Here is a 25119-nt window from a genome sequence, read left to right as displayed (position 1 = left end):
TTGTTTTGCGAGTAAAACATTTATGAAGCGGAATACGTCAGTGTATGTGTATGTTTGTGTGAGAGGATCCTCCCTTTACGCGAGACACCGGGCGCTTGAGGCGTCTCCGTCCGCCCTTCTCATGCACGAGGGCGCGAGCCCGCGGTAATGGCGGTAATTTGGGTTAAATAAGGAGCATCAGCTTTTTAAACGCTTAAAAATTGCCATACCTCTCGCAGACACACACACACACACACAAAAGTTGACTCTGGTATTTTGCTTCTGGGGAGGGAGGAGACTTTCAGAAACGGTGAGAACGAGTCTAATGACTGGTACTCACTTAAACACACACACTCACATTTATACATCAGCTAAAAGTCTTTCCCGTTAAACGTCATGACTCGTGTTATATATATTTTTTTCCTAGTTAAATATTCATATTAGGAAGTTTATCGCAGACTGTGGGTCTTTTCATGCACCTGTGTGGCTCTTAAAACGTAAATTTGACCGACAGGTTGATTTGAGCGATGACCCCCCATGCACGCGCGCCCCACTCATCATCCTAAACGTGCACAAAACACTTCCAGCGTGGGTCAGACCGTCACTGTCCCGGTTCCGTTAGCCGTGAACAGAACACAAATAATACATGTTGAATGGAATGGCTGCGGTGTAATTAAACTGGACATAAAGTGTGTACAAAGCACGGATGTTGTCAAAAAAATGCATTGCTAAACTAATATATCAAAGTATCAAAATACTACATAGAAATAGCGTCGATTAATGTACACAATCGATGATAAAGGGGTAAAAATAGACTATTTATATACAATAGCTTTAAAACAGTACTTAAATAATTCGTACAGCGTAATGTTTTCGTTCAACATTATCTCTAAATTAAGTTTTCGATTAAAATAATAAAGAAAAATGCGTGATTATGGTTAAAAGTGTTCGTAATTCGTTCTACTATTATTACTATTAATATTGCATTCATGCAAACGCTTCTCTCGTAAATCGAAATTAAAAGTAATTGATAAAACAAATCGAGACCACATTAGGAATAAGTGAAATGTAGAAAACAAAATGTTTAATCGTGCAAAATTACAGCGATACAAAATACACCAAGTCAAACTTACGTGTTGTTGGAAAAAAAAAATCCAAAAAGCAGGTAAATGGTAAAGCCGCGAGGAAAACCGAGACAAATAAAACTGGCCCTGCTAAAGAAAGCACAAACGACCTTAAAGAAATGTCCACAAAAATCATCAAAAATGTTGAAAGCGCACTTGGTTCCTTATTAGGCGAAGATACAATATTTATTCCGTGTCTCCAGGGATGAGGCTGCTCTCTCTATTGTCCTCCCTTTCCTCAATGCTGATGCTTAATTTTCAAAACTTCTATATTACCAAGGGACCTACGACATCAGCCGGAGAAATACCCAGCAAGTACAAAATCCGAGCCAGGGAGCGCTTTGTGCAGAGGGGAGGCATTTCAGCCGCTTTTACCGACAGCGCGAGGCGACATTTCATTTTCACGCGCTATTTTGGGGATTTTTTTTCTTTCATTCGTCCAACAGCGCGAGGAAATCGGGTTATTGGATCGCGAGAATGTCAGCCACATTTCCGGGACTGGTGCACGATGCGGAGGTATTTAAATTCATTTCTTACCACTTCACAAAAAGCGTCTAATTTCATTTAATTTAGCGTAGCGTCGGATGGAGGAGAATTTGTGATTGCTTAGCACAGCGGAATGGAAGTTAATACTTGTGATGGGAGTTTGCAGCAAAGGCGAGGATAAATATTCAGTTCTGCTGAAAATACCTTTTGCTATATTTGTTGTTGTTTTTTCTCTCATTGATAAATATTGCTCTCGATGGTTCATGTAAATAAAAGCTCTCCGCTGTGATTTGCACTATATTTGCTCATTCTTTATTTCTTTAACACAATAATAATAATTATCCCAGTAACAGCAGTAGTGCAGACCCTCGTGTCTTGTGCTTACCTGCGGTGAAACGGGCGTAGATTGTCGGGACTAAAAGGCTTTTAATAGCGATTGCACGGACGTAGTAATAATAATATAGTCAAATAACAGACTCCGTGGCAAATGATAGACAAGTGAGGGAGGAAAAAACGCTGTGAGCTCGTGGAGCAGTTTGCAGTGTGTTTCACGCACTCCCTCCCAGGCACGGGGAGATGACATCGCCGTCAGGTACTTTTCTAAAGACACTTTGAGCTGCTGTGTGTGTTTGTGTGTTTGGGGAAGGTTTGAGTTTCCGCCGCGTGAGAAATGCGCGCGGATCGCTGCGAGCGCGTGTAAATGACATCCCTCATATTTTTCTCTTTTTTCCCCGCACAGATACGTCACGACGGATCAAACAGCTACCGTTTGATGCAACTCGGATGCTTGGAATCTGTGGCCAACTCGTCTGTCGCTTACTCTTCATCGTCTCCGCTTACATACCCAGCTACCGGAACCGAATTTGCCTCCCCGTATTTTCCCACGAACCACCAGTACACGCCCTTACACCACCAGTCTTTCCACTACGAGTTCCAGCACAGCCACCCGGCCGTGAACCCGGACGCGTACTCGTTAAACTCTCTGCATCACTCGCAGCAGTATTACCAGCAGCTCCATCACGGCGAACCGGCGGACTTCATCAACCTTCACAACGCCCGGGCGCTCAAGTCTTCGTGCCTGGACGAGCAGCGAAGGGAACTGGGCTGCCTGGACGCGTACCGCAGGCATGACCTGTCAATCATGAGCCACGGCTCTCAGTACGGCATGCACCCCGAGCAAAGACTGCTGCCCGGGGCGGGTCTGGGGCTGCCGCCACCGGGGGCCGATGACCTACAGGTACACCTCACCGGCATTCTACCGTTCAAGCACAAAACACACACACACACTCAACAGTGTCGTCTGCAGAATAGTCGACGCCTTCAGGGATGTTGTATAGTCACTTTCACTGCCCGAACAGAAGAAATGATTGCCCGAGGGCTCGAAAAAAAAAAACATCCGGAATAAAAGAAGGCCGTGCGACCACTTTTTCGCGGCCTTGACGATTTCGCACCAAGTAAATTGGACGATTTCGCACCAAGTACATTTTCACAACAAGTAAATTGATCGAATAACGCACAATAGTAAGCTACTCTTTCTAAAAAAATAGCGTACAAATGAAAAAAAAAAAGCATAGCGAAAAAATAACTGGGTGCATGAGAAAGGCGTGAATTACTAAAGCGTGAAATAAAGACTTTTTAAAGCTGTATTTGGAAACGTTTGGATGCACCGCATTTGAGTTTATTTAACCAGCGGATTTTACATATTTAATATAGTGAATATTGAGAAGTCTGCGCGTATGTCGGGCCTCGCTTCTGTAAAGCCGCTGTTTCTTTTTCCTCTGTTAAAAGGCGGATTAAGGGCTTGAAAAAGTGCGAACAAAAGGCAAATCCTCCGCTGTAGAGCACCGTAGTTTATCCAATTTAGGACTTAATGTCAATCAACTGGTTATTTATGCACAGACATCTGAACCAGCTCAAGTTTAACCGGTAAGTCAAAAATATGTTAAGATCAAAATAATTACCCAGTCCTTTTAAAACGCGATGCGATGACAAATTTAAATAGATATATTTAATGTATTTGAAATAAATAATTTTAGAGATTGCTGTTTTTGGAAATTTAATGTCACTGCATAGAAATGATTATAATTGTATATAGTAAATGATAGATTTGAATGATTACATTGATGTAATCTGAATTATAGGTTTAAAATTATTATAAAAATTATACTACAAGATAGAATTAAATACACATACTCTTATTTTAATATTTTGATCAATATGTATTTGTTACATAATAATGTTTGTTTTGTGCATGTTTTACAGCGCATGTATAAATAATTTACACATTTGCTAAATATAATAGTACAATAGTAATCATAAAATAATAGTAATATAAAACATTTGCAAAATATAATTGTATTATAGAACAGATATAATAGTAATATAATAACATTTTCAAAATAATAATTATTTTCTAGTAGTAATTATAGTTGGGGTTGATACTGGGTAAATTTATATACACACACACACATATATATATATATATATATATATATATATATATATATATATATATATACACACACACAAAAACAAACAAACAATGCAGTACTAGACCATAGTTTACATACTAAACCTAAACTGTATTAATATTTTGTAGTAACAATGCAATATTGTAATATTGCAATTACAATGCAGTTTTTTGTAATAACTCCTCTGTTTTTATTTTATATTGTTTTTTCTTAACGCTTTTGGCAAAACAGCCGTAGAAGTTTAAGCGTGTTGAAAAAAACCGCAAGATTCTTTAGTATTGCTGTCGCGTGTTAAGGAACATTCTGCACACGCACACAAAAAGGCCCACAGGAGAACCCACACAAAAACACAGAAAGCAACACATACGTCCCGTGAAAAGCTTTTTGGACCTTTATTTGGTGCTGAATGAAACCGTGCGCTCGGTGAAGGCCGCAGAACAGATGCGGGTAGTCTCGTGCGCACAAGCGCATCTTTGAGCCGCTAAACAGATTTGGCACGCGGAACAATAGAAGCTGCCGCACCTTTAACACGCACACGCGTAATTTATGCCTGATCCGACGGGTTTGTATATTGATTTTATAATCACTTTAACTGCGGGGAAAAGAAAAATAGAGCAGGAGTTTGTTAAAGGGTTACAAGAGCACGCCAGTATGGTGTCAATATGGATGTGAGTGTGTGGGTGAAATATGTGTGGTTTTCTTTTTTTTTTTCTTTGAGTGTGTGTGTGTGTGTGTGTGTGTGTGTGTCTGACTTGGCCTCCAGACTGGTCGTGGCTCGTGAGACGGATTAACTCTTTTCTTTTGATGCAATCCAATGTTCCTTCGGCTGATGACATCACTGATAAGAGAAAGTAAAATAATAATCTGTTGGTTTGACATCATAATGTAACAGGTGCCGTTACTTCTGAAACTTAACAACCTGTTAGCACGTGCTTTGTTTAATGCGTCACACTGATCACAATATTTAAGAATGGTTCATTGTGGATTATGAAGTTCATATATATATATATATATATATATATACACATATATATGTTTGTGTGTTTAGGGATCTGTAGACGCGCAATGCGGACTCGTGTTAAATGGCCAAGGTGGTGTGATCCGGAGAGGTAAGGCCACGAACACACACGCAAATAGAAAACTATTTATTTTTAATTTGTTTAAATATATTTATTTTACGTTCTAATTGTATTTTCATTAAGGTGTCTGCTAGATACAGTTTTTAAATCATTCAAATGATATAAAAACAGATTTAAAAAATCGCCAATGTATTTCTAACATTTTATAGGCTACTGCTTTCCAGTGACGAGATAAATATAAACATTTAGCGCAAATTTAAGTTAATCTCTTTAAAGAAAAACAAACATTAACATTTTAATGAAGATGAAAGCGGGTATTTATTTGTATTTTTTTACGTAAGTTAACAGGCATGTTTTTTTTCGTTATTGTATTTAAATGCGGCTGTTATTGTAAAACACGTACAAGTAAAAATAAAATAATAATAACCTACAACAAAGAAAAGCATTTCAATATCGGCTTTGCATTTGAAATTAATTTAGCTAAATGCAGAATGTAATTGCATAAGTGTATGCATCAGGGTTTTTTATTTACTCATGCACAATATACCAATTTGTAAACATTATTTTTAAATAATTATAACAAACAATAATAATTATTATTTGTTTTGTTTTACTTGTATTGAAATAAACGTTTTCTTTTGTCTCTAAACATGTTTAGCATTACAGTATCTTTCCAGCTAACGCAGTTCAGAGAAAATGCATTAATTACTCAGAGAATCCATAATTAAGGCACTGGGCCCATATATATTTTTCAGAAGTTGAAACCACGGTAAAACACACATTTCTCAAGGTCATTCTCCAGTGAGAGGTGTTCTCAGAAGAGTTTCTGTCTGCCGCTGTGTTTTGTAAAATCGCGAGTCTTGTGTGGATGAATCGAATCGTGTTCCTCGTTTCGTAATATTTTCATAATATCAGTCGCATCTTTGTCTGTGTCTTCAAAGCAGCAGTGGATCGACACACATGTGGAGTTTGCCATAAAGCGAACGGTGTCTTGGGCGCTTAATTTTTAATAAACTCTGTCTAGGTGTTGGGCTCGCCATCACTTCCAGTTAATGGTGTGCAGGATTTAGCCGCGAGCTCCGCCGCTCCAACCATCACAACCAATAATCATTGCTTTACCTCGCGCTCCGGTATCGATAGCTTCTCGCGCCTCGGGCGCACGCTTTGATATGTTAATGCCGCGCGGCTCCAAATTCAGTGGAGATCATATTAATGTTGTTCACACTGACTGCAGCTTTGGCTTCGTTGAATATTCAGATAACCTTTTTCAAAAGAAATCACTCAAGAAACGAGGATCCTACTTAGAAAAGTCGTCTGTGTTTTAATCATGATTATCCCTCTTAGCTTTCAGGAATTTGATCAAGCTTCACCCCGCCTTTACATACACGCACGCACGCACACATACACACTGAATGTGTGACTGCATCTTTTCCTCACTGTGCGCGCTCTCTCTCGCTCATGCGCGCGCATGTGTGTGCGTGTGTGTTTGGGCGCTGGTGATGAGCGCGAAGCGCGCGCCGTAAACACGCACCATCACTACAGTTGAAATAGAAACAGAATGACATTTGGCCTATGTCTTTTTTTCTTTAATTTTTGTGGCAAACTCGCAAAAAGCGCTTGATTCGCTTTGTGATCGCTCGCGCGCTGCCTCGGGCTACTCTCCCTCGCGCTTAAATACCCGCTATCGCCTCTGGGCCCGGCGCGCGCGACCAGACTACCGGCAATAGCTCTTTTTCAATTGCCCTTGGCAACATAAAATACAAACTACTTTGAATCAAAACATTTTGGGTGGAATTAATGTGAAGTGAACTTGCATGCTAGCAGAGATCTTGGGTTTGTCAGAGCGCTTTAGGGTGACTGACGAGGAGCAGGTTAGAGGCCCACTAGCCAAAAAACTCCTTCAGGAACACACACGTTCACACTCACAAACACACACACACACGTGGCTATATAAACTAGCTGACCCATTCATTCCGATGCAATCTGGACATGTCACATTTACAACCTAAACACATGTATGCATATGGATTTGACAGACAGGTCTTAATAAACACATATTTTCTATGAAATTAAATGTGAGCTTAGCTTCTTTTTGAGGTTAGAGTTTTAGTTGCATTTGATTTATTTACTTATTGAACTATATAATGACCACATGGATCCGCATGTCCTATTCAAATTATATAGAAGCAATTCACCTTAAAATTACCTACAATACACTCTTAAAAAGTAGAATCACCAGTACTGGCACCAGATATTCCATATAGACCCTTTTACACACATTTCATACCATAAATAAATATTTTGATTGATACTTTAGATTATTAAAATGTTTTTTGCATTTAAAAAAAAGTTGCATTAAGACCTTAAAGGTCCTCTGTAAAACCTAAAATGATTCTTCTATGGCATCTCCTCAAAATCCTCTTATTAGAAACTTTATTTACACATTCATTTATTTTAAGTTTGGGAAGTTTCGCTTCAGCCACACAAATTCGACAGTGCAGCTTCAACCCATGTTTTCAAAAGTACAACTGACTTTAAATTATTGCCCAAGCGATGCTGTATGAGACTTTAAAAGCCTTCTTTCATTGCTGTATTTTGCATCTGGGTGATTTTTATCATTCATCTCCTCAAACAGAACAGACAAGCCAAAGGTCTGACTGAAGGTGTTGTGTGTTGGCTCTGTGTACAGGTGGCACATGTGTAGTGAATCCTACAGACCTGTTCTGCTCCGTACCAGGAAGACTTTCTCTTCTCAGCTCTACCTCAAAGTACAAAGTGACCATCGCTGAAGTCAAACGCCGCCTGTCTCCTCCAGAGTGTCTCAACGCTTCACTACTCGGTGGAATATTAAGAAGGTAAAAGAGAAGATCAGCTGGAAATCAGTCACAATATGAATTGACAGAATAACACATATAAAACAATCACATCTTTATTGTTTGATGGTTCCACATGAACATTTTAATTGCTCTTCACAGTGGAAAACATTTCTTTTATTTGTATTTCAGTCATTTAAAACCAATTCATTTAAGAAGTGTTCTTTAGAAAAGCAACATGCTTCTTCCATGGCATTGCTGCAAAACCCCTATGTAGGAGTGCATTACAGCTGTGAGACCTGAGAGTAGCAGTGTGTTTGCTGGCACACATTTGCCTGTCAATTTAATAAAGATCTCCATGCATGTTGCATGACGTTCTTCAATCCTAAAGAGATTTAAGAGGATTAAAACAAGACACTGAAATATAATTAATGGAATTAAATGACATCCCTGCTATGTTTTTATTTCTAATTGGCAAAACAAAGCAAGAAAGAGGATAAAGAGATGGGACATGGAGTCCAGGACAGTAAATCCAGAGATAAAGGCTGGATGTGTGTGTGTATGTGAGAGAGAGATAGAGAGAGGGAATGAGAACAGTGAAGCTGAGGCTCCATTATTGATGAGGGACACAGACTGGAGAGCAGAAATGAGGCCAGTGACGAGAAGAGAAGAGAAACACACACACACACACTCATTTTAAACACACAGGACAACTCATACTGCTGATGCACAGGTTCATTAACACAAGCACCAGAAAAATAACTCTCAAATTCAGTTCAGATTAAAGAGAAATGTGGATATTAATTGTTAAATAAAGAGTTTAGACTAGAAACTCATCCAAATGAAAATGAGCATTGGGATTTTTACACATTATTAAAGGGGTAGTTCATGCAAAAATGAACATTTCTCACTATTTAAATCTCACTTTCAAGCGTTTATGACTTTGCTTTTTCTGTTGAACACAAAAGAAGATATTTTGAAGAATGCTGAAAACCTGTAACCATTGACTTTCATTGTAGGAAAAACATATGCAATTCAATCTCAGGTTAACGTTCCAGGCTCTCAGCTTACTTCACAATATCTTCTCTTGCATTTAAACCTATGAGAAAGCTAATAAATGTTTGAAACCAGATAAAATGATGACCGAATGTTCATCCCTTTAAATCTAATCTTTAAAAAATGTAAAGATGTCACACAGCTAGAGTTCACACAAATGTAGGTTTGTAGAGTGTTTGGGCTGAATAATGTAGAAGTGCTTTGGAGAAAAAAAAGGCATGTTGGGCAGCAAACGCTCTTCTGGGGGATGTGAATGACACACATGCGATGATGAGTGTTGCTGATGGACTTTTCTCCATCTGTGTGTTCAGGGCCAAGTCAAAGAACGGCGGCCGGTGCCTCAGGGAGAAACTGGACAGACTGGGACTCAATCTCCCAGCAGGCCGCAGGAAAGCAGCCAACGTCACACTCTTGACCTCTTTAGTGGAAGGTATGGACTCATTTGTGCGGCTTTGGTTTATATCATGACTGTTTTCAGATGCATGCTAGCTGACCATTGAACTGTGACTAATTTAATCGTCGGTTGGTTGCAGTGCAGTAAATAGTGGAATTACATTGCTGAAATGATCAATCTTATTGTCCAGTATGCCAGAAAATATTAAAGGGTTAGTTCACGCAAAAATAAAAAAAATGTACTCATTTACTCAACGTCAATTGGTTCTAAACCAGGGGTGTCCAAACTCGGTCCTGGAGGGCCGGTGTCCTGCAGATTTTAGCTCCAACTTGCCTCAACACACCTGCACGGATGTTTCTAGAAAGCGTAAGTGCTTGATTAGCTAGCCCAGGTGTGTCTGATTGGGGTTGGAACTAAACTTTGCAGGACACCGGCCCTCCAGGACCGAGCTTGGACATGCCTGTTCTAAACCTTTGAGTTTCTTTCTTATGTTGAACACTAAAGAAGTTATTCTGAAGAATGCTGAAAACCTGTAACCATTGACTTTCATAGTATAGGAAAAACAAATACTATGGAAGTTACTGGTTTCCAACATTCCTCAAAATAACTTCTTTAGGGTTTAACAGAAGAAAGAAACAGGTTTGGAACAATTGAAGGATGCGGGGATTAATGTTTGGTTTTGCGTGAACTATCCCTCAAAGTCTTGAAAAAATATGAAGTCCTGTTTTCTGAAAATGTTTAACAAGAACTTTTTTTTTGTTGAATTTACTTATTTTTCTGATCCCTGGAGCAGCGTTTTTTTTCTTCTTTCAGATTAAATTGACTTAATTTGAATATATTTTTCAGAAATCAAAGCTTAGTTATTTTGCTTCCCAAGTAAATGTATATGGATTTAAGTATGTTCAGATATTTATAGTGGAAAACAAGACCTTTCCAAATGTATTAATGATTATAATATTAAATTATCAAAAAGAAAAGCGCAAATTAGTTTCTGATGCTAGACTATTTTTACTGAACGTTTACTTTGTTGAAGTTGTTTAAAAAGAAGCAGTTTCACTCTAACAATGTTAAATTTAACTATTTTTTTATTTTTAAAGACATTTAAGACCATTATGAATGAAATTTTAGACTTAAACAGGGCTAAATGCTGATTTTCCCCCCTGAATATCCCAGTTAGAAAATATTTTCACTTACTCAATCGAAAATGATTAAAATTAAATACATTTAATAATACAACAATAATAATGTTTGAATAGATTTGTTTGAATAATTTCATTAATTTTCAAATATATCCATTCGCAAATCCTATAACACTTACCAAAACATGGCTGTCAATTACTTCAGTCTACAATAACAATAGTTTAATAATAAAGAATATAGGTCAGGTCAGTCTCCTCAGCAGAAAATTAACGGAGAGCTTTTATGTGTTACTGTGAGGAAAGTAATTAAATACTATTTTTAAATCAAAAGTTTAAAGTAGGGATGCTCCGATCAGGATTTTTGCAGCCGAGTACCGATTCCTTGTCATGGTGATCGGCTGATACTGATGCTTAAACACATTTTCCCTCTAAGTATGTACCTCAAGAGGAGATCTTGCCGTACCTAAGATTAAGAATGCTGCATATAATACCTTAAACGCATCTCTTATAACCATTTAGGTGTGAACATGTCATGGCAAGAAGCGGCTTTACAGAAAACAATTCATTTATTGATTGATTTTACTTGGGCTTAGGCTATATATAATATATGCGAGTGCTTGTGCGTCTTCCTCTGCTTGTAAACATATAAACAAACATCTGTGATCGGTGAATGAGATCGGCCAGATTGGCGAATACCAATCGAGTCATGGAATGTGATTATCGGCTGATACCGATCTTTAGCCGATCGATCGGAGCATCCAGAGTTAAAAGTTTTATTGAGATGGATTGTTGGTGATTGTATAGGTGTTAATGGCCAGATGGGTATACATAACAAAGGAAAATTAAGACCTGTTAAAAAAAAATCGAAGACCTACAACACAACATTTCAGTAGATTTAGGACTTTTTAAGACCCTGTGGATACCCTGTATTGATAATTATCTTTATTAACCCTTTAACTGCCCGCTCTACCAAATGGTTGACCATATTTTGACTGTTTTCAATAATGGTTTACACACAGCATTGTTGGTTTACAAAAAAAAAAATAATTCAAGCAAATATAATCCTGTTGCGCTGCACTTGATTTTGATTACCATGTTAAATGAGAATCTGAAATATTTAATGGCATATGTCAAAAAATAAAGATGATTTAGTATTCAATAATGTTTTATTTTGATGTATATTTTAAAATAAATTGGTCTTACACTTCATATTTTTCAGATTTTTCATAGTATCTGTAATAATTCTGGTACTTTTACCATAAACTGACATATCTAGCATTTGGCAGAGGCTGATATTTTAGAAATTATGGAATGTGTTGGGGTAAAAACTGCATCGAGTGTGTTAGCTAGCGATATTAGGAGTTAAGAAATGCAATCCAAAATCTTTTTTCTTGGTGGAGTTAAAGAGTTGATCAGTTTTAAGATGAATAAACCTGCACAATATATTACAGCAATGAGTTTAGGTTATTATTGTTTAAATTGCTGTGTAGATTTTAGTTTTGCTCGTCAGCCTGTATTATTTTACTATCTATTTACCTATCTATTTAAGTATTGTATTTATTTATAAATAAATAATAATGAAATTAATTTGTTTTGATGTTAAGTTGAACGCTAAAGGTAAAACTCGACTTTTCGTTAACTATAATTGACATCTCTGCACAGGATATTACCACGTCTGGTTTAGTTTCCTCATATTTGCTGAGGATGATATCATTAAGATTGAATCGCACACATCTGTTCCACCATAAAAGAAAAAGTGGAATATTTTTAGTCTACAGACATAATCTTTATTACTCTAGGGACGAGTTTGAGCATAAGAATGGTATGAGACAGATTGATGCAACATCTATGCAATTGCATTAAGCAGTATTTAGAGAAAGTAGTGATTTCCCTCTTCTCTGCTCTCTGTGGATGCAGGAGAAGCGTTACACCTGGCTCGAGACTTCGGTTACACCTGTGAGACTGAGTTTCCCACTAAAGCAGTCGGGGAGCATCTGGCCCGCCAGCACACGGAACCAAGGAACAGAACGCACGCAAGAAAATGGTGCTGGCCACCAAGTAAGACTGCACTTTTTCTTTCTGCATGTGTACTGGATATACAGTGAACTAACACAATGCTAGATGAAACCTTCATTTACACCTTTCACTTTGTTTACAATGAAAATAAAGATTCCAAAAGCAGATTTTTGCAGTGGAAAACCATTTTTGGTTCCCAAAAATAATTTAGTTTCTTTTTTTATGATTAATATTTATTATTTTCTTCAATACTTTAACAGTACCACCAGTTTACACATTTTTACATCCTTTTAACACTCCCTCTTCTCTCCCCAACAGCAGTAGTTACAGTAATTAGATGTTGCTATCAGATAAATAATATAAACTCAATAAATAAAAAAGCACACATACAGAAAATAATAATAGTAAAGAAATAAAAACCACAATAATAATAATAATGCATCAATAAATCAAATAAGATTATCACTTACCTTGCGTCTCACCACAGTGACCTTATCCATCCCTAAAATGACATCATTTCCCCATCTTCTCTGATAAACATCCAATTTATCAAGTAATCTATGTCATTTTCTCATTTGCCGCCACCTTTCCCAATTCTTTAACCCATTCTTGAAATGATGGTGGCTCTGCTGAATGCCATGCCCTTATAATGATTTCTCTTCCAATCACAATACTAATTTGAATCCACTCAGACATCTTCAAACCAGACCCCAACTTGAACATGCCTCCCAGTATATATATTCCAGGACAAAATGAAAAACAGCATCCAGAAATATCCTAAATGTAACAGTGAACTTTAACCCAGAATTCCTGTATTTTAGAACAGGATCACAGGGCATGCATCAAGTCGTCTCATTCGCACTTACACCTCCAGCTTTCAGCAAAGTCCTTCAAACCCAAGCCTGAAAAGGCTACTCCAATAAAGTCCAATAAAAACTATTCAAATTTTAAGTTGTATTCAGCGCACTCCTAAATGTCTTGACAGTTTTGGCAAATTTTCCTCCAATGTTCATCACTAAATGTACAATTAAGATCTTACTCCAAACAGAATGGAAACTACATCTTTTCCATTAACCAACGTCATGCCCTCTGCCATATCATATGCTCTAAGAATTACTAATAAAATGTAGTCCTCATCTGGAGCTACCCATCTTCAAAGTACTATTTAGTAGATGTCTAATCTGTAAATATCTCCAAAACTGATTTTTGTTGAGGCCAGAATGTTGGGTTAACTGGTTAAATGATTTAAATTGTTATTTAAAAGGACTAGAGATGTCCAGATCCGATCGCATGATTGGAAATCGGGCCCGATCACTTTGTTTCAGAATCAGACGTTATTCTCGATCAGGACTCGAATATATATGTTAAATGCCGGCAAAGTAGAACACAGAAGTAGCTTGAATAGGAAAGCGCGAGTATGTCTGCGGTCTGGAGGTATTATAAAGTTGATGATGACAACATTGCCATAGCAAACTGTGAGATTTGTAAACTTGGTATTGCCTGTTGGGTATTTTAAGTTGAGGTGCTGTTTGGTTTTATATTAGATTTAGTGTTGCACTAAAGCCCAGAGTGAAGAATTGATGTTATTTAGTACTTGATGGTTCAAGCTTCCTCACAGAAGTGCAAACAGAGTTGTTAAATGTTAAAATAAGATGAATTAAATAAAAAATAAGGAACATCCTGGATCAGTTTCTTCACTTTTCTTTATTCTTTTTGATGTATTATAGAAGTATCGGATCGGGTTTCAGTATCGGTATATACTCAAAATCAAATGACTCTCATTCGAGGGCAAAAAAACCAGATCGGGACATCCCTAAAACGTTTTTAAAAAATCAGAATCCTATTTCCATTACATAGAACATGTTCCAAATGGAATTTTCAAATGTTCTTCAAAGGACCATCAATGCCATTAAAGGACCCTTATTTCAGATTTATTTGACTTTTATTTTTGTTTATTTCACTTCTTTTTTTAAGAGTGAACATATAAACTCATGTTTCACAACACATAATAACCTTTATTTAACCAGGTAAGTCAATTGAGAACCCGTTCTTATTTACAATGACGACCTGGCCAAGAGGCAACATCAAGAGCAGATACAAAGCAGCAGAGACACAATACAAATCAATTTCACAGATGCAGATAATAACAAGGAAACTAAAAACAAACACAATGATCTTGTGCTATTGACTGGATTGAATTTTTAAAGGATGACAGTGGAATGAAAGTGTTGAGCATTAAGGTCTGCTGCAGATGATTCCAAGCATCGGCAGCAGAAAACTGAAAAGAGTAGCGACCAAATGAAGGTTAATAAATCTACTAGAGCACAGATTTCGACGGGTTTCCTGAATGTTAAAAAGTGACTAAATATAGTGGCGTTTTCCCAATAAGAGTTTTGTAAATGAACAGAAACCAGTGCGTTTGTCGACATGATTGAAGAGAAGGCCAATTCAATAAAGAATACAGTCGACAATGATGAGTATTAATGGCGGACCAGTAACAAAAGCAATTGCTGCATGGTAAATAACATCCAGTTTGTGAAGGAGAGTTTTTAAAGCTGATCTGTAAATTAAATCCGCATAATCCAGTATTGGTAATACTGTTCATTTGACCAAATGCTGCTTTGAAAAGTGCGTAAAAGAGATTTGTTAAACCAATACAGGCTTTGAGTTTCAAATGACAGTTTACCATCTAACCAAGATATTTTAGATATTTATGAGGAGATTTTAAGAGGAACCTCAACTAAATTTCTATTAAAAAGCCATACATTTTGTTTTATTGTATTTAAAACTAAATGAAGATTGGTAAAAGCGCTTAAACTGGCTTCCAGTGAAGAAAGTGTTGTAGTCAGAGAAGAACTAGATGTATAGACCATTTCAATGTGGTTATGTCATTGGCCTAAGAACATTTCCTGCTTGTTATCAAACTATTTCATAATTGTAACAAGAGGCAATTCAATCATATCTTCACATTAAAATTAAAAAAATGTTATGAGAGCTATTAATATGGGGCTCTTTTTGGATTCTTGAAAGCTATAGAAATTAAAAACAAATCAGGAAATACACTATTGTTATTGTTTACATCCCTCAAAATGGTCTATAAATGATGGTATCATCAGCATATACAGTAGATGTATGTAAGAATCACCTGCAGCAGAAGCAATATATTCACCTCAGAAAATACTGGGAATTAGAAAAGGTGTAATTTCTGATAATTAGGTGAAAGGATGTGTGTTTGCATGTGCAAACTCTCAATAAATCTCCTTTATACATTAATTATAAAAAATGCTGCTTTTGTTTTACTCTCCGAGATGTGTAACTGTTTGTGTGGCTGTTTCTGCAGGCAGATCTGTAAGGAGTTTCAGGATTTGTTAAGTCAGGATCGATCTCCGCTCGGTTCCTCTAGACCAACACCTATTCTGGACTTGGACATTCAGAGACATCTAACACACTTCAGGTAAAGAGCCGAAACCTGCCTGCAAAAATAGCACAAGCTCATTGTTTTGCAATGTGGAAGTAAGCTATTTCAATATAGCTGCTATAACACTGACAAAAAACAACTAGTGTGTTTATGCTGACAATAATCAGGGTTTCTGAAGGTCTCATACAGTCAAATTTAAGACTTTAAGGACCATAAACAATTACATTTTAGACTTTTACAGGATTAATTCTATTATCATGAGGAATCGTGTAATTGTTTTTAGTTTTCTTTCCCTGATTTGGGAATTTAATTTGGGGAATTTGCTGTAAAAATGTCTGACAGCTTCTGTGAATTGTTTCTGTTTGCAGTATAAAACTTTAATGTATGAAACTTCAGGTTTTATTGAGATGTGTCAGTGGTCACTGGATGGATGTCGGCCCAAATTGAGTAGCTAAGACAAAGCAAAATTAAGACCTGTTTAAAACTATTTAAGACCTACAACATAATATGTCAGTGAATTTAAGACCTTTTAAGGCCTAAAATGTAGGTTTTGAAATGTAAGACTTGTTAAGACCCCGCGAACACCCTAAATAATACAATAATAAATACTATTTTGGCAACATGAACTGTTTCGAAAAGCCGAAATCCCTGGGATTTCAAATGAGGTGGATGTACTAAATGAAAGATTGTTATTGACAACTGCTTTCTGTGATCTTTTCAGTCTGATCACGCATGGATTTGGTACGCCGGCGATTTGTGCGGCTCTTAGCACCTTTCAAACGATTCTCAGCGAAATGCTCAATTACCTGGAGAAACACTCAGCAAATAAGAGCACAGGAACGCCGGACACCAATCAAATCAACTCCAACTCGGACAAAACACTGCGCAAAACTGAGGCACCAACAAAAGACGGTAAAATCGAGAAGACGGAATGACTCTGAATGACACAGGAGTGGCCGCTGTCCTGACTGAGCCCTGATGGGCGGGACTTGTTCAGGGTGTGGCTACTAGGGGCGGGGTTACTGGGTTTTTATTCCATATGCATTTATTTCTAAAACTGGCATACCTTCCTAAGACCTCAGCTTTCCCTGTATGAGAGTCTGTCTGTATGTACAAACCACTCACCATTCTCACTGCCCGCAAAAAATAAAACGCAAACCATTTCATTATTTTCTAAGTTATTGAAGTTATTTTGCTTAAAGTTTGTCTGTAATTAGTTTAAATAATGATTTTAAAAATGCAATATCTTTTATTAAATAAAAAAAGACTCACATTCCATTTCTGGCGAGGCCTCATTTGAGGTCAGTTTGAGACTGTAAAAATATTACAGGTAACTTTCCCTGTTAATTACTGTATAATGTGCATGTTAAACTTTGTACACCATCTGAAATGGAAATCCCCCACTGTTGTACCAGAAGACAAAACTCTTTGACTGCGTTTGTAAAAAGTTATATATAAATATATAAATTCAATCTTTTCTTGTAGGCTTTGGACTACATATATGAAATAACCCTACATGCAAACTACTGGTGTTCAATAAAGCATATTGCTCAAAGTCTTATATTAGCTCACCTGTCTGGACTGGAATTCTTGTGATGCTGCTTGAATATGAATCGTATGTGATGTGCATTTGATATGGATTGACACAGACAACACCCTATTGATTAATCAATCACATATTTCAGCTTTCCAACCTGCTTCAGCCAAATTTCTCACTCGCCTGCTGCTGTTTTACATGTTTAGGATCGTTTTTACTCAGACCACAAGACATTTTACATCTGCATTTGGAGATCTGACATGCTACCTTTTAACTGAAGGCCATAATTATCTAGAGATTGATCCAAATGTATAGTAACGTAACTTAAAGCATCGCGAAAACTATTTATTGCAATTATAATCTTTCATAATTAATCCTACAATGCAGTAAAACTCGAGTCTTAATGCGTTTTTATTATGGCGGAACACATACTAAACGTGAATAAACATGGTTAATGTGGAGCTAATAAGCACTCACACGCAGCAGAGATCATTAAGAGCAGAGAGAAAGACCGGAATGATGTTGCACCAGAAGGCTTTACAAAGTCAATAACTGACTGACAGATCGATGCGAAGGTTTTCAACAAGATAAAAGCGCTTCATATTCATATATTTGGTAGGAAACCGCTGTCTGATCTTAGTACGTTTCGATAATCAGCGGCTATAACATCCAAAACACCAACACAATCTTGAGGAGAACCCAAACAGTCCTGACGCGTAATTAGCGCGTTTATTGATCACGAGATGCGTTTTATCAGTTCGGGCAGTTCTAGATGCATGTGTGGCGTTCAATAAATAAAGTTTCGCTTCAGTTTAATGCACCAGAAGATGAGATCCACTCGACCTAGTTTACTCGGAAAATAATTATCTCAAAGTTCAAAAGATAAAATGCAAATAAAAGTCCTCTTGAGAAAACGCACAAGAAACTCACAACAAAAACAACCAGATATTAATCATCTTAAACTAACATTTAGTGTTAAAACCCCTTAGGAAATTTGACCACTGATTTATCAAATAAATAAAACAAAAACACGACTAATGTAGTTACAAATTAACCATAGTTTTGATAGTCGTACTTTAAGCATGATATTTGAAGAAACTGTTGTTAGAAATGGTAATGAAAATGCCATAATTGTTTTAATAATAATATATTAATAATAAAATATTAATATAGTAATGTATTAATCATGAAAATAATAATGTTAACTATGAGAAAATGTCTGGAGTTTTTTTATTTTTACTAAATGTCTAAGAGTAGCCTAAATTATCTCAATTGATCAAATTAGATATTTAAAACAAGTTAAATAATATTCAGAAATAATCTACACATAAAATCAGACATAAACGATGGTCAAAATATGTTCAGACACGTTCACGACAACCTATACACCATTTTCAGGGATGTAAACTAAAACAATGGTCCCATCGTGTTTCCAGTTTTACATTATTTTTGGATTGTCGGAAGCTATAGAAATTAATACTGTTAAATAATGCTATGATAGCGGTTTTAACATTAAGTTATGATTGAATTGCCTCTTATTACAGCTATGAAATAGTTTGATAACAAGCAGGACATGTTCATGGACCAATAACATTATTGAAATGGTCTATAATATCTTCAGCATTTGTGTGGAAATGAACCCGACCGGCTGCACGACTTTGGAAAAATCTGACATTGCGATATTTAGTTTTCTGCGATCTATATTGCGATGCACTTTGTTATACGTGGAAATAATTTTGGTGACACTTTATTTTAAGGTTCAGTTCTCGCTTTTAGCAAACCAATTTGACCCTTGCTTCAATAAACTCCCAATTAGCTTCTTATTGCTGGGTTGGATTACGGATGTAGAATAAGATCATACAGAGCATGTGCTTTATATGTACTAATAAGCAGCCAATAACTTAATAACATCCCAGCAAACAATTATGTGTTTAATAGACATCTAGACAGCTTGGCTAAAACAAGGATAAACTTGGGATGTCATTTAAAATCTAATAGACATCAAAGAATAGCCCAAAAGTACTAGCCGTCAAATACACAGATTAGACAGAGTTTATATGTGTAGTCATTCATTTCTGTTTATTTGTTCTTGGCCTATTCTTAGACGTCTGTTAGATTTTCATTCAAATGTAGCCTTGTTTTAGCCGAGACGACTATGTTTAGACGTCTATTAGACATCTATTAGACATCTTTAAAAAAATGCTTGCTGGGATGTATGCTAATAAACAAATAATAGTGAGAATTTGTCCCTAAAGTGTTACCTAATGTATTAATTTTAATTGGGATGATTCTGTAGGGAAGTGAAACATGCAGAACATGTAATAAACAAACTACAAGCATAGATAAATGCAACAAAGCAAAGATGAAAGTGAAATAAACAGTGCATGCATTATGGTTTTGCATATCTAAATGTAAAAATGACACTGTAAAGTCAACTCATCTGCATATCTTTGCGATGTGACTTTTGCAGATGCACGCATTGCATCTGAAACAATATTTTGCGCAGCCCTACCGACCACACAAATACACATTTGAGGACATACCAATGCTTTTTCCCTATCTGTATTTGTCTTTAAAGCTAATAATTAACAGAATGACCCTACAATATAGGCTAATATAGTTTTCATTCTACTTTTATGAATAGCGTTTTTTAACGAGTGACAAAATCTCCGCATGTCGACAACACTGTTAAAAAACATTGGTTGCCTTATATTTGTAAGCTGAATCAAAATACCTTTATGAGTATAAACAAATATTATGTTAAACTAACTTAAAACAGCTTGCGCAACTTAGAAAATTAGGTTAGAACATGATTAACTTCATTGAATAAGTTACAATGACCTAAAAACAAAAGCTAATTGATCATATAATTTTTACACTAAATAATGTTTGCCTACTTCAAAATTTGCTCAATAAAACCTGATAATCGTGTTTTCTGAATATTATTTTTCATTATTTTATACACTGGCAAGTTTCTGATAGATTCTATACATTTTTTTCTTGGGTTTATTATAGTGTGTTTATCAGGGACGGAGAGTTTCTGCCCTCTTCAGGGTTTCGCCATGAGCTTGATCTCTCAATCGTGTTACGCGCGCGACATCTTGCGGCCAGTTTGTGTAATGGCAGAGAATTGTGGACCACGACAGACGTAAGTATAATAACTTCTGACATTATAATAGGATAATTCTTACTCATTCTCCGTGTATAAAACGTAATGTGTTACAGTTTAAAGCCTATATTAGCTACTTTTAATTAATATTTTCTATAGGAAGCTTTACAATATTATATTTGTGCATATACATTAGATTAGTCAGCACTGAAGACAAATCTGGAGCTAATCTAACAAAATAAATAATGATAACGGTACAAAATTAAATAATAAATACTTTAAAAATTTAAAAAGAGCAAAATGCCACAGAGGTAAAACCTATTCAGGATCAATCATGCATATTTTGGGCATGCATAAAACTAAATAAAAAAAGCAGTGCAGGACTTGACAGCCAAAGCTTTGCAAACTCCATTGGACAACACACCAACATATACCTTTTTGGTACAGAATTGAACAAGACACTTGATCCTACTTCTTTTTTGCTCAACTGAACCACCGAAGGCCTCCAACATTTGAACTGTTCATACAACTCTTGAATGAAACAATGCTCTTGGAACAATATACATACCACTTAAAAAACAAGGGGGATGTCTTTAAAAAATATGGATGCCTCTAATGAACCTCTGACTCTCTGACCAACACAGATGTATTACCATAGTAAGTGTGACTTTACTCAATCACAACAGCACTTTATTCATTCATTATTATTTTTCTTGTGTGTGTGTGTGTGTGTGTATATATATATATATATATATATATATATATATATATAATTTTATTTTTTATTAATTTATTTACTTTTGCTGTTATACTTGTGTCTACTGGTGTCCTTGTCCTTTTTTTGTTTGTATGTTCATTAAAAAAAATAAACAAAGAATTTAAAAAAAAAAACTGCAAAATTTAAGAGAAACAAAAAATGAATAAATATTGTTTTTCTTTTTTAATTGTAAATATTGTTTTTTTCCCAATATTTCACATGGATTTAAAGTATTATCTTTCTATTTCTACAGATGTCCTAACAGTGACTAAAATTTCATTTTAATACATTTATCAATTTAATAAATCTGTTTTGTTTAAATGCACCAAAATATACATTCTATACATACATACAAACCTATACATTCACTGAGAAATGGATAATAATATTCATTTTCAAAATGGGGTGTACTCAATTATGCTGAAGACATTTCTTACAAATGAACTGAGTAACACATTGTTACTTTTTTAAAGTGACTAAGGATGTTACAAATTACTTTTTTCCCAGCGATGCATATTTTATGCTGCATTGTTGTATTAAAGGTTACCTATTGTACCCCTTTTTCAAGATTTAAGAGAAGGTTTTTTTTGTGTCTCCAGATTGTGTCTGTAAAGATTCAGCTTGAAACACCCATCAGATTATTCATTATACCTTTCTGAAGTCTAATTTTCAGTTTCTTGTAGCTGTTTTTGTTGCCTGTGCCTTTAATGCTAGTTCTCCCCCACCCACCGTTCCGAGTCGGAGTGTGCCTTAATCTCCAGCTGTGTCAGATAAGCAGCACAGTGACAGACATGTAGGAAGCAGATCTTGCATAACGTTTGTGAGTAATACTACAGTAAGAACTTTCCCAATGATTATTTGATGTATTTGTTGTGGAGTTAACTCAAGCCTTTCTGCAATGATGAGTCACACACAATGTGGTTACAAAGTTCATGCACACACACCCAGCGGAGACACACACAGCGCATGCGTTTAACTTTGCACTGTTTTTGCACGAGAAATGTGACAGGATACACGGTAATATCCACTGCTGTACGGATATCTGTTATATTCATGTAGAAAATAAACCTGATTTAACGTCCACAAACCAGGATTGAAGCGTCTTCTTTTATAATTGTACTGACACGCGGCTGTAATGATAAAGACAGTAAAATCGCTGTAATTCTTTACAAACACACACTGTTTTAAAAACATTTTAAGCTTGTAAAACTCCTTCTTGATCACATTTGATGATGATTGATGATCACAGAGAGCTGAACAGAGCTTTTAATCCCAGTTGCTTTGCGCAAGTCCTGTTGATATAATTGATATGCTTATACGCGTTACAATGGAGACGTGTTAATACACGGCTGTCAATCATTTTGGTCATCATGTTACATCATGTTGTGGTCGGCCTCAAAATGGGAGGGATTTGGATCCTATTTTAACGTCAGGAAATAAAAACAGAGACTGATTGTGTTTCTATCACTCCAATATTACTGTGAACACACTATACCTACACACAGTTCTGTCCAAACAGCTTTCAAAAGATGATTTTCATCATAGGTGCCCTTTAAATCAGTCAAAGATGGACAAAACCAACAGTTTTTGAGCAAACATTGGATTAAATCAACCCAGCATTTTCCACACTGTACTGTTATATAGGAAATACTATGATAAATGTTTGTTATTATAACCAAATACGGCAAAAGAATGTTTTTGTGGTGACAGAAATGTGATGTGTGTGTGTGTGTGTGTGTGTGTGTGTGTGTGTGTGTGTGTGTGTTCTGTGTGTGTTTTGATGTTCTGCGAGAATGTTAATGTGTGTTTATGTTGAATTGAAATCAAAGTGTGTGCAGAATGAGCCTACTTTCTGTCAGACTGTTGGACATCTGTCATGGCCTCTAGACATGCCCAGAGTGAGTGTGTGGCTCTGGCTCTTTTTCTGTAGCAGCGGGACTGATGAAACATTCATCGCAGATTATTTTCACTCATCCATACGTCGAGCGGCATCTTAATGACCAGCGCAACAGATCTGAAACTGAGATGAAACTGGGTCAGGATCAGTGAGAGTCAGAATATTATAAACAGAAACTCTTAACGTTTAGTTTCTTAAAATCATTCTGTTATAATGTTAGGAGATGGAGGTAAATTGTTGACATGTGTATTTCTAGTGACCTAGTGACCTCTTGTGCATGAATGAGGAATTGCTCTCTCTCTACATGGAGATACGCAGTGATCAGTAGTCTATTACACTGCAGTATCTCATATGTGGATATTTACAAGGATCTTTCTTTTTACATATGAAGGGTTCAGATACAAAAACCTGTAAGTGCCATCTGAAATTTCTTCTAAAACTAGCATTTTTTTCAGGCTCCTATGTCTTGATTCAGTAATTTATGCCAATTTATGGCAAAGAATAGGTTACTTTAATCGCTTTTAACATGAAATGACTGAACATAAACATTAGAGGTTGAGAAAAATGAGAAATGAGAAAATTCCAGATGGCACTTAGAGGTTTTTGCATCTGAATTTCATATTTTAATCTCTTATATTTACAAGGATGAATATATAAAAACATCAACTGCTTGTGTTGAATTTCTAACCAGACCAATAATTATAGAACTGAAATTGTTGACCTTAAATTAAATAATTATCTTATTTGCTATTCATTCATTTTCTTTTCGGCTTAGTCACTTTATTAATCAGGGGTCACCACAGCGGAATGAACCGCCAACTTATCCAGCATATGTTTTATGCAGCGGATGCCCTTTCAGCCACAACTCAACACTGGGAAACATCCACACACTATAGCATTCACACACATTGTATGTGTGTTAGTAATTACAGTATATGTTATGTTGGTTACCTTATTTATTATATATTAATACTAAATATTATATATTCCTGATTTAGTTTTTGTTGCTTAGTTTACAAACAAACAGTGGATTGTTTTGATGGTGGTCTGCTTTTGCCTATTCCTGCTTCTTGGGCATTAAAAAAAACAAACAAAAATAATTATATATATATATATATATATATATATATATATATATATATATATATATATATATATATATATATATATATATATATATATATATATATATTTTAAATTAGATTTATTATTTTATTTTATTATATTTTTTATATTATTTTATTAATTTATTTTATATTATTTTATTACTCCTAGAAAGACTAACTGGAGTTGAAAACAGCCTGCTTGTTCCATCTTGTGTGTCTATATATATATAACAATATATTGTTTGAGCATCGATATTGCCATGTGTGTATCTGCAATAGTTAGACTATTTAAAGATTTAAAAAAATAATAAAAAAATTAAAAAGATATTATTAAATATTATTTTTAACAAATAGCCCATTTATACAATTATGACTGTGCTATATTTACAATAGATTTTTTTACTTTAATACCGTTCGACTCCCCAGAAAACCTTAAAAGCAATTTATTTATTTACTTTTGCTTGTAATTTGTTATAATTTCACTTCAAAGAAAAAGACTTGGTCATCTCAGTCAATCTAAATTAATGCAATCTTTCCAAATATAGCTATTTATATCATCTGCTAAAATTATATTCAATACTTTAATTCCATTTAAGACTTTGGTTTAGAGGATGGGTGCCCAAACTTTTCTTATGAAGGGCCAAAAACCAAACTTGACTGTGGTAAATATCAAAATGTATTACAAAATTGACACAAATAACTTACTAATTAACGTCAAAACAAATAGAAAACACTACT

At 35.7% G+C, this 25119-nt stretch overlaps 1 protein-coding gene across 1 annotated transcript; it reads left to right on the top strand.

The window, feature by feature from the left end:
* The first annotated feature begins 1504 nt into the window (after positions 1-1504).
* tfap2d (transcription factor AP-2 delta (activating enhancer binding protein 2 delta)) lies at positions 1505-17452 on the top strand. The gene is given in 9 exon segments (XM_056445505.1): positions 1505-1619; positions 2329-2826; positions 5109-5169; positions 7829-7994; positions 9320-9438; positions 12459-12557; positions 12560-12599; positions 15898-16011; positions 16697-17452. Coding segments are annotated over 9 exon segments (1350 nt in total). The 5' UTR covers positions 1505-1580; the 3' UTR covers positions 16911-17452.
* Positions 17453-25119: the final 7667 nt, after the last annotated feature.

Source organism: Danio aesculapii, chromosome 20 (genome assembly GCF_903798145.1).
Source record: "Danio aesculapii chromosome 20, fDanAes4.1, whole genome shotgun sequence".
Lineage (NCBI taxonomy): Eukaryota > Metazoa > Chordata > Actinopteri > Cypriniformes > Danionidae > Danio > Danio aesculapii.
The sequence above is the reverse complement of the archived record's forward strand: the minus strand, read 5'-3'. Positions and strand labels throughout refer to the sequence as shown.